Source organism: Corticium candelabrum, chromosome 1 (assembly GCF_963422355.1).
Source record: "Corticium candelabrum chromosome 1, ooCorCand1.1, whole genome shotgun sequence".
Taxonomy (NCBI): domain Eukaryota; kingdom Metazoa; phylum Porifera; class Homoscleromorpha; order Homosclerophorida; family Plakinidae; genus Corticium; species Corticium candelabrum.
The window spans coordinates 433566-443565 of NC_085085.1; the positions used below are offsets into that span (position 1 = coordinate 433566).

A 10000-nucleotide genomic window follows, 5' to 3' on the forward strand; every position below is an offset into this window, starting at 1 on the left:
CCCTTACCCCGGATATCCGGGCCTCGGGTAATTACTCTTACGGCTCCCATAAATCAGACACTAAATCAAAACTCATTTGTGTCTGTCTATTTGCATGCCTGTTTTCACTTTTTTTCTCTCCGTCCCTCCCTCTTTCTGTCCCTCCCTCCCTCCTTTCTCCCTCCCTCCCTCCCTCCCTCTTCCTTCATTCCTTCCTCCCTCCTCCCTCCCTCCCTCCTTCTTTCCTCCCTCCTTCCTTCCTCCTCCCCTGTCCCCTTCCTCCCCTCCTCCTCTCCCTATTCTCCTCCCCTTTCCTCTTTATGTCTGTCTTGCACAAACAAGCATACATGTGACTACTACTGTATCACCGCTGTCTTGGCATAGTTAGAAACCGTTCGTACAGCGCGGCATTCTTGTTTACCGAGTTATCTCTGCATTGGAACCAAGGATAAGACCTACAAGTATTATAATGTCACTGTACAATAAGTGTAGCAATCGTTGTATTCCAATCAGAAAAACAGACGCTTTGTATGTGTAATTTGCCACACCCACGTACAATAACAAATTGCTGAAATCAGTTGGTGTAACATAACATACTAGAAACGTAGAAGGTCAGCAAATGTTCAATAAGCAAACACTCCTCCCACTACCCACTCTCAAGTTCAACCCTAATAGTTTCATTCACATCCGGGAGAGATAAACGTCAACCAACCGGGAAGAGAAAAAGTACACTCTACACTGCTCACCCATCCATCCAAAACCCATCACACCATTAACTCCCTCATCACTCACGTTCAAGTTCAACGCTAAGTCTAATATACATCCGGGAGTTTATATTTGCAGACACGAAAGTGACATCATAGAGATCCGATATCACCGACCAACGTCAATAGTCACATTACACCGACCAAAGTAAATAGTAACAGTACAGTACTCCGCAGTAATGTACATGTACCCATCACGAGTAGACAGTAAAAACCCGATTCTACATCCTGCTTCCGGTCGGTGAGTCATGATCATCACACTGAAAGACTCACCTTGCTGTAGTTTCCTGACCAATGGATGATCCCGCGCGGATGATTGTCGTTCGCCAGGTCGTACTCGTTCGCAGTGATGCCCGCCGTCGCCCTCGTCCTCCTTATCGGCTGCTCTGAATCTCTTTCATCATTCAATTTCGATTGTTGAAGCCGATCTGGCCACTTATTGGCCGCCCGGATGACGACGGGTTGACGAAACGTGCGGGACCTGTAGAGGACGCCGCGTTCCGACGAAACGAGCGTAAAGAGCAAAGCGAAAACGAAGACTTTCATAGCAGAGGCGTGGTTCGGAGATTGTTACATACGGGGTATTAGATTATACGGGTATGTGTTATACGGACGTATACGGGAACCTAAAACATAGTTTTATAGATACATGTATTTTGTTATTTTAATTAACTAAACATATAATATACGGGTATATGAATAGGCTATGTCTTGTACGGGAATCTAAATAATTTACCTTATTTTTTTTTAAAATTAAAAACCGCGCGTTACTAAACCTGTTACACGAGTTGATTCCTTACCTTCGTCGGATCTTCATAGTCTTGTATATCACCAGGTAACTTCGCCGTCAGATACCTTCACCGGACGAACTTCGCCAGACTTGCCGAAGAGAAAGTCTGGCCCCAGGGCGCGAGGATCGGTGCCCAAGTATGCGCATGCGTGTACCGTACCGTGCTGCAGGAGACGGTCATCAGACCGGGACTCCGACCCCCGGCCTTTCACGTTGGAATACCAACGGAGATATGGGTGGGAGGGCAAGAGACAGCAAATTTTTCTGAAGCGTTGACGCTAGCCTCGAATTTCCAGACCAGAGAGCGCGCGAAGCGCGCGAACTCTAGTTTGAACTAAGTCGATACTAAAATGATTTCGGAAGTATTTATCAAAAGCGTTGGTAAATGGTGTCTAACAGCGTAGGATCGTTTTACCTAGATCAACATATCATTTGTAAATGCCATGAGATCTCACAAACAAAGAAGAGACGTCTGCAGTGTTTGCGGCGATATCTTGGTGGACGGCATGAAACCACGACTCTTTGATTCTTCGGCAGACCGCTAGCTAGTCTAACCGCTCGACTAGCGAGACTACCGCTCTACCAGTTGTCAAAGGTGATGGTCTAGCGACGCTGCTGTGCATGTCCTCTCACCGCAAACTTGAAAATATCAAAGAACTGAAGCTGAAACTAAAACTAAGATGTGTGTGTGCAGAGTCTGATCATTGTTCTTGGCATGCAGAGTCTTGTCATTGTTGTGGCGTGCACTTAGCCGCCCACGAGGATTTCACACGCGCGCAATCAGGTGCTAGTGCACTTAGCATAACCAATTATTGCTAAGCCAATCAGAATTTACAACCGAGATTCGGGTTGTAGAAGCTGATTGGCTAAGAAGGGCTATTTCCGAAATCATTTTAGTATCGACTTGATCCAGACTAGAGTTCGCGCGCTTCGCGCGCTCTCTGGTCTGGAAGTACGAGGCTACGTTGACGCTTGCAATTGCTACAATGACCGCAACACGCCTGCAGTGCCAAGTCTAGAGTACTTCGTGCGATAACTCCGCCCTTAGCTACAACGCGCGCAACGGCATCGCTAGCGCGCACGACTCCGAGGTGGAATCAACTCTGTCTAACGTTGTTAGACAACATTTGATTCCTTACCTTCGTCGGATCTTCATAGTCTTATATATCACCAGGTAACTTCGCCGTCAGATAGCTTCACCGGACGAACTTCGCCAGACATGCCGGAGGGAAAGTCTAGCCCCGGCGCGAGGATCGAAGCCCAAGTATGCGCATGCGTGAACCGTACCGTGCAGCAGGAGACGGTCATTAGACCGAGACTCCGACTCATCCGGGAATTTTATAAATCACCAGCCCAAGCACGGTACCCTGTACCAACTATCATCTCCTACCTGACGATGTGTGACATTTCCAAGCACCGTACGTAAGAGGCTGATGCGGGCGAAACAGCTGCCGTCTAGGTAGCGTTTATTATAAAGTTGTGTTAACCATTTACTAGGTTAGTAGTGCACGCGCCGACCGTTAATTACACGAGTGACTGCGAAAATTCTGCTAAACTGCTGCCAGGAATTCTTATGTACGACTCAAACGCTGTACTCTTCCACCTTCCAAGGGGTTTGATTGTGGAATCGTCCAACCCTCTTGCCTTCGTTGTCGTCGCTGCGCCAATGCGGAAGCTGTGGCCTGTACAGCCTGTGCAGTCACGTCCGGCTTCTGTGAGCGCCCGTTGAACTTCTCGGACCAGCCTATTGCGCGAGAGTGACGTGCCATCGTCGTCGAGAAATAAAGCCTAGTTCACAATACGACGCTGACGTTGACGTTGACGCTGACGATGACGCTGGACGTTGACATTGACGCTGACGCTGACGCTGACGCTGACGCTGACGCTGACGCTGACGCTGACGATGACGTTGTACCATTCACAATATTTTTCCGTGAGCGTCAGGAGACGTTGGTCAGCACCTGTCTGGATACTCGAGCGTTGAGCGCATGCTAACGCACGTTATTGTAACACCACGTGTGTATCGTAGATGGACGAAGAAATTGTAATTCTTCTACTTCTCATTCGTCGCCGTAGGCGTAGAGCTAGAGAATATCAACAACGGCAAATGTGGGTCAGACCAATCTTTCAACGAAGGCGGCAACAGGGAGAATTTCATAATCTCCTTGCAGAGATGAGGCTGAACGACAGATGTACGCGCCAAAGACACGGATAACTCCGCACGCTGTCGATTAGACCCTCCATGCGAAATCCGGGATTTGATAAGACTGTTCTTTGATTTGTAGAAAGTAATCACGTGTTTTCCGGTTAGTTGGTACACTTCCGGAATCGACGCTAGAGTTGAACTCGAGTCAACTCCAGCGTTAAGAACGCTGGACGAACGCTGCGACGAACGTCGTCGACGTTGACATGTTCACAATACGACGCTCACGCCAGCGTCATCGTCAGCGTCATCGTCAGCGTAAACGTCAGCGTCGTATTGTGAACCGAGCTTAGGGGCCTTGCGCGTTGCCTCGGAGCGCCATGTAGCTCAGCAGAGCAGCCACTGGGCAGATTTCTTGTTTCGATCGACCCAAAAAGATGTTTACACATTGACGGAACGGCTCTGTTTTCGATTGCTTTAGGTGAATGCGCACCACAGACGGAGTGACATGTGAGTCGATGCTAACGTCTTGTGGAGCCAAGTGAACAGAATCGTCGAATGCTGCTACGGAGCTCACGGTAAACTCTCCCGCTCGCATAAAGCCAAAGAAACCCGTGCAGACTGCAGCCTATAGCATTGCGGCGTCGTAAAATGGTGATCTTTTTGCCCACACATCTTTCAAAATTCTCAATTCTGCCGGTGTAATAGGCAAGCGCTTGTCGACCTTCAGACGCGGTCCCTGCTGACGTCGAATTCCTTTCAAGACATAAGCTAGTTGTGGGAGAGTAGCGGTGAATGGGTCGCCCAAACCCGCCTGGATCTGTAGGTGGCGCACTGCTGACAGGTAGCTTTTGATAGTTTTGTGAGAGAGGCCTTCTTTGGCTAGGTGTGAGACAAACAAACATAGGCGGTGCTCGGATGTGGAAAGAGGGATGAAGGAAAAACGATTGCAGAATTTTAGATACCATGCTTGACCGGACGCGTATGCTTTCCTGGTAGAAGCAGCTAAGCCTGACGCAAAGAAACGGCAAGCAGACGTCTCCAGGTGTGCGAGCTCCAGTCTAGATGGGGAGACAACAGCAGCTCCAGAAACTGTAGTGGAATGGCCGCTGGCTGCTCGTTGAGCTGCAACGACAGACATTGATTCTTAGGCATACTGTCTCGTGACAGGGCGTTCGCCGCTACGTTAGCGACACCCGGTATGTGCGTCGAGACCCAGGTAAAAGAGTAAAAGGCTGCTACACAGTGCAACACCCTCAGCAATTGCATGACGCTCTTATCTCGGCTAGACGATTTAGCAAGAGCCGACACCACAGTCTGATTGTCACATCGAAACAGCACTATTTCGCCGCGCCAAACTTTTCCCATGTAGCGCTTGCTAGTAGAATTGGTAGCAGTTCTTTCGGTGCGATGCTGATTTTCTCCCATTCGCGTGACCATTTCCATTGAAACCAGTTGCACCACCAAATGGCTCCGCATTCCCACGAGCCTGATGCGTCCGAGGTAAGCTGGATCGCTGGTGGCCGTGATACCAAAGTGTTGATAATGCTTTTCCGTTCCAGCTTTCAAGAAATGCGTTCCACCACCGAAGATCCGCCCGCGCCTCGCTGTTAATACGCACCCAGTAATGCAATTGCTTAACGGTACCTGCAAGATCGATTATCCGACGCAGAAACGCTCGACCTGCTTTCATCAATGAAGTTGCGTGGTGCAGCGTACCAATCAGAGAGCGCAGCTGGCGCTTCGTGCAGGCGCGCGCGTTAGCCATTCCGCAATTGTGGATTTTACTTTCTGCAGCTTAACGGCTGGTAAGCTGATGATCCCATCCTGCGAGTCGAGCTGCAAACCCAAAAATGTCAAGCACGTTGTGGACCCCTCGAGCTTGTTTGTAGCTACTGGCACGCCTAGCTCGTTGCATATGCTTAAAGCTTTTGCAAGGTTCTCATCGCATTCCGATGCTTGCGGACGTCCGAAAAATAGAAAATCGTTCAAATAATGTATGCCGGCCGTTATGCCTCGGCAGGACATAATCCACATTAGCGCGTCTGCTACAGCAGAAAATATCTTGGGAGCCGAGCGCAAGCCAAAAGGTAAAGCTCGGTCGAGGTACACCTTGCCTTTCCACAATATTCCCAAGAGATGACGATCGTCTGGGTGAACGGGGATATGCCAATATGCGCTCTGTATATCAAGCTTTGCCATCATAGCCCCTGTTCCCAGCTCGCATATTTTCCGTGCCGCCACGTCTATACTAACGTATGAGAGGGAGCACACGTTAGGTGCAATGCCATCGTTGACGCTCGCTGCGCGAGGGGATGACAAATCTACGATAAGGCGCCATCGACCTGGTTGGTGAACTTTTGGAATTACACCCATAGGGCTGATGTGAGCCTCCGCTGCTCTACGCTCGTCAGGACACGAGATACGTGCTGCCGCGCACTCTTCTTGCAAGTAACTGTCGATAACCGCGGCGTTTGCTTTTGCCGTTTTCATGTTCCTGCGGGATCGTCTTGCTTTTGCTTTGTTGTAATCGTAACCAATCCGGAATCCCCGAGACAAACCGCTTACGATGTAGCTAGCGAAAACTGTATCCGGGTGGCTCGCCAGCGCTTGACGCCACGCGCCTACCACTAACGGGGACGTCCGAACTTTGTCCAGATGACGAGATGGCACTATCGGACGGCAGCTGTCCACGGCTAGCAGGTCTTCGGTGTAACAGTAGCGCAATCCTTGTACATTGCCCCTCTCTTGGGTATTTCGCAATCGACGATAAGTGTCGAAAGAGGAGTCTGCCAAACAACGCGTTAGTCAGACCGAAGAACGCTTATTGTACGAGTTACACACTTATAGTTGCCAAGGGCCCATGAGGCTTACGTATAAGGGGGCTATTACACGCTTCAACTCAAAAAAACAAAACACACATGCCACAACAATATCCTGCAAGTAAGCAATCCAATCAGCAATTACAAGCGCAAATACTAAGCGCCACAATGTATTGTTGGTTTATTGCCTTCCGCTGTCCTGTCCTCTGCTGGACGCTGCTGGCTTTCCAGAGGCTGTCGTTGTAGTTGTGCGTTGTTCTGGGCACTCGCGCATCATGTGGTTGCTTCGACAGCGCAAGCAAATATGCCGAAACGTGCAGTCGGGATAGTCAGCACAACTGCTGAAATTATAATTACGGCAGATTGGCTTTGGACTATCCCATGGCCTGTCACGTCGGTATCTTGATCCGCCTCCCGACGGCTTCACGCAGAATTTGCGGTGGAGCGTCGTTCGGTTCTAACGCGCAAGAACCGGGAGCATGATCCGCTTCTAGGCAGTGAAAACACTCGCCGTTGGCGCTTGGTCCATTGCCAAGATTGTCGCAGCAAAGAGAGGCGCGTGCAGCTGGCTCCAAGAAAGACTGCGGTTGGAAGCCGCCAACTGCCGAAAGCGCGCGTCACATAACAGCCAGTCTGTCCCGCTGTGGTACTACGCTTCGTGCGCTACAAGCCGCAAGTGCGCCATCACTTCCTGCGCCCAGAATCTCGGCGTACGTAGCAAAACACTGTACCCACGTGCACGAAGGCAGTGTCGTGATCTGACGCAGGCGACGACGATTGGCTGGTTCCGCTGTAGCTTGCATGCGCCGCAGTAGCTCCAAGTTATCTGGAAGAAGCTCTCAAAGTCCACGTACTCCTGTGCCTGGATTAGTTGAACCAGACGAGCGGGTATTGGCGTGGTTCCTTCTCCCACAATGCAAGCTTCCGCGCTAGAGCTGAGCGCTGTTACTGTCGGCGCCACCGCCTCGACGCTGACAGACGTTGATAGGCTTGGCCCTAACGATGGCACAGTCTATGGCTGCATTAAAGAAACGCCGTGAATGGCGGATGCTGCTGGTAGCGCTCCGAGCGTCTGTTCTGCAACAGCGCACGACGAAACATTTTATATGTAACCACAAGCACATGCATGCTGTCTCGATAACTTATTCTTATGTCCTGCGCTGCTACGCTGCCCGGAGTTGGTGCCTATAGTACGTAGGCTGCAGTTTATGTATTATTCCCCTAGCTCCGAACGTACCTGAGGCAGATTGAGATTGAGAGGCGAGTTTCTCTTGATCTTCTTTCAGAGCAGCCCGAGCAGCCTCTTTGGCCATCTCTGCCATCAGGCCCTTAAGTTCAGCCAAGGACATGGTCACCGACTGGCTATCCTGGTCTTCCATCACAATTTTTTGAAGCGCTGACAACAAATTTTTCTGAAGCGTTGACGCTTGCAATTGCTACAATGACCGCAACACGCCTGCAGTGCCAAGTATATAGTACTTCGTGAGGATAACTCCGCCCTTAGCTACAACGCGCGCAACGGCACCGCTAGCGCGCACGACTCCGGGGTGGAATCAACTCTGTCTAACGTTGTAAAACAACATTATATTTCAATACGGGTAATCAAAGTAATATACGGGAACCTAAAATATTTTTACCCGTATTAAAACCTATATACGGGCATTTCTAGCACTTGATTCTACACACCAATCGATGACCTGCTGCAAGTTCGTTACTAAACCTGTTATACGGGTATGTTTCGATACGGGTAATTAATAAAATATACGGGAACCTAAAATATATTTTGTACCCGTATAATGTCCGTACGTACATATACGGGCATTGGAGCACGTGATTCTACACACCAATCGATGACCTGCTGCAATGAAGGTTAAAGAAGTAGTAGAGGACATTGTGAAGTCTCGAGAAGACAAAAGATGCTACCGAGGACTTGTGTTGGAGAATGACATGAAGGTCTTGCTAATTAGTGACGTCACGACGGACAAAGCTGCAGCTTCAATGGACGTACACGTTGGTAAGACTGATGGCTCAATGAAATGGCTGCGTTAGTAGAATGGAAGGCACGTGGACAGCCTCGTATTTACGGTTTGTCATACGCGCGAGTATTGGCTCCAGACGTTGCGCGTACAGTACTGTGGCGCATGCGCAACACATCACGTGATGCTTTTTTAGTTTGTGCATGTGTACTGTACTGTACATGTACGGTCTGTGTGTTAAAGTTGTTGCATTAATTGTAATAATTTTTAACTATTAAATTAATTAATTAATTAATTAATTAATAATTGCTTAATTACGTACAGCCATTTTAGTGAGTTTTAAATAATTTTTGGGTATTTATTAGGACAAAATAAGTATAAATAATTTATATTAATATTAATATTTATATTATAAAATTTTAACTATTAAATAAATAAATAAATAAATTAATAGTTGTTTAATTACGCACAGCCATTTTAGTGAGTTTTAATTAAGTTGGTATTTATTATGACAAAATAAGTATATAAATAATTTATATTAATATTAATATATTATAAATTTTTTATATATTATAGTTTATATTAATAATTAAAAAATAATTAAAAATAAATAATTAATTAAAAATAAATAAAAAATAAATGTAAAAATTGATAATTTATTAATAATATATATACTTACATAATTTAATTAAAAAATCTATTAAAATTTAAGTCTAGTCATTTTAATGGTTGTTGTGTGTATGCTGATCTAGTTGTATTGATTAGGGCATATGAGCGATCCAACAGAAATCCCAGGTCTCGCGCATTTCTGCGAGCATATGCTCTTCCTTGGCTCGGAAAAAGTAAGTCACGTGACCAATATTTATATCAATTAACACAACTTTGATTTTGCAGTATCCAGAAGAAAATGCATACACACAGGTACGTATGTTCTCACGTTATGATGTTTGTTTGTACACATTCACCTCATTGATATGAACAAATCTAGACTTGTATTCGGTCTCTTGATTGGTGACCAGTCTGCTTACCAATTAAACACAATATTTGTGTTTGTCTGTTTTTGTATGTCGGTTGCTTGGCAACAAGAATTATTTCATAAATTTTTGTATTTTTTATTATTTTGTTTATTAGTTTATTCATGCACATGGAGGCATGTCCAATGCGTTTACATCTCTTGAGCACACAAACTTCTACTTTGATGTCTCGCATGATCATCTAGCTGCTGCATTAGACCGGTGAAATTTTTCACATATGGACGTTGCGATGTTGTGTTGGTTTATGCTGTGTGTATGTCAAGGTTTGCACAGTTTTTTATTTGTCCTCTCTTCACTGAGTCTGCCGCTGGTCGGGAAGTCAATGCTGTTGAATCAGGTAACAGATGTTGATATCAATTATATGCCATAATAAAAAGATATGTACTATTAGGTTATTTACTATTTATTGTGTACTTGTCTGTCTACTTGTTTGTCTACCTGTTTGTGTATCTATTTCTACAGGCAAATGGACAAACAAGTAGACAGACAAAT

General features: G+C 46.7%; 2 protein-coding genes across 2 annotated transcripts in view; one reads left to right on the forward strand and one right to left on the reverse strand.

Moving 5' to 3' along the window:
- Positions 1 to 2718, reverse strand: part of LOC134178734 (VPS10 domain-containing receptor SorCS2-like) — a 26356-nt gene extending 23638 nt beyond the window's left edge. Inside the window, exons 1-2 of the mRNA XM_062645623.1 lie at positions 2673 to 2718; positions 1017 to 1369 (exon numbers count right to left, since the gene is read on the reverse strand). Of these exons, the coding sequence (XP_062501607.1) occupies positions 1017 to 1289 (273 nt within the window). The 5' untranslated portion in view covers positions 1290 to 1369; positions 2673 to 2718. The remainder of the gene's footprint in view (positions 1 to 1016; positions 1370 to 2672) is intronic.
- A 5615-nt stretch (positions 2719 to 8333) lies between these two features.
- Positions 8334 to 10000, forward strand: part of LOC134194531 (insulin-degrading enzyme-like) — a 27542-nt gene continuing 25875 nt past the window's right edge. Inside the window, exons 1-5 of the mRNA XM_062663478.1 lie at positions 8334 to 8512; positions 9240 to 9316; positions 9369 to 9395; positions 9606 to 9709; positions 9772 to 9845. Of these exons, the coding sequence (XP_062519462.1) occupies positions 8362 to 8512; positions 9240 to 9316; positions 9369 to 9395; positions 9606 to 9709; positions 9772 to 9845 (433 nt within the window). The 5' untranslated portion in view covers positions 8334 to 8361. The remainder of the gene's footprint in view (positions 8513 to 9239; positions 9317 to 9368; positions 9396 to 9605; positions 9710 to 9771; positions 9846 to 10000) is intronic.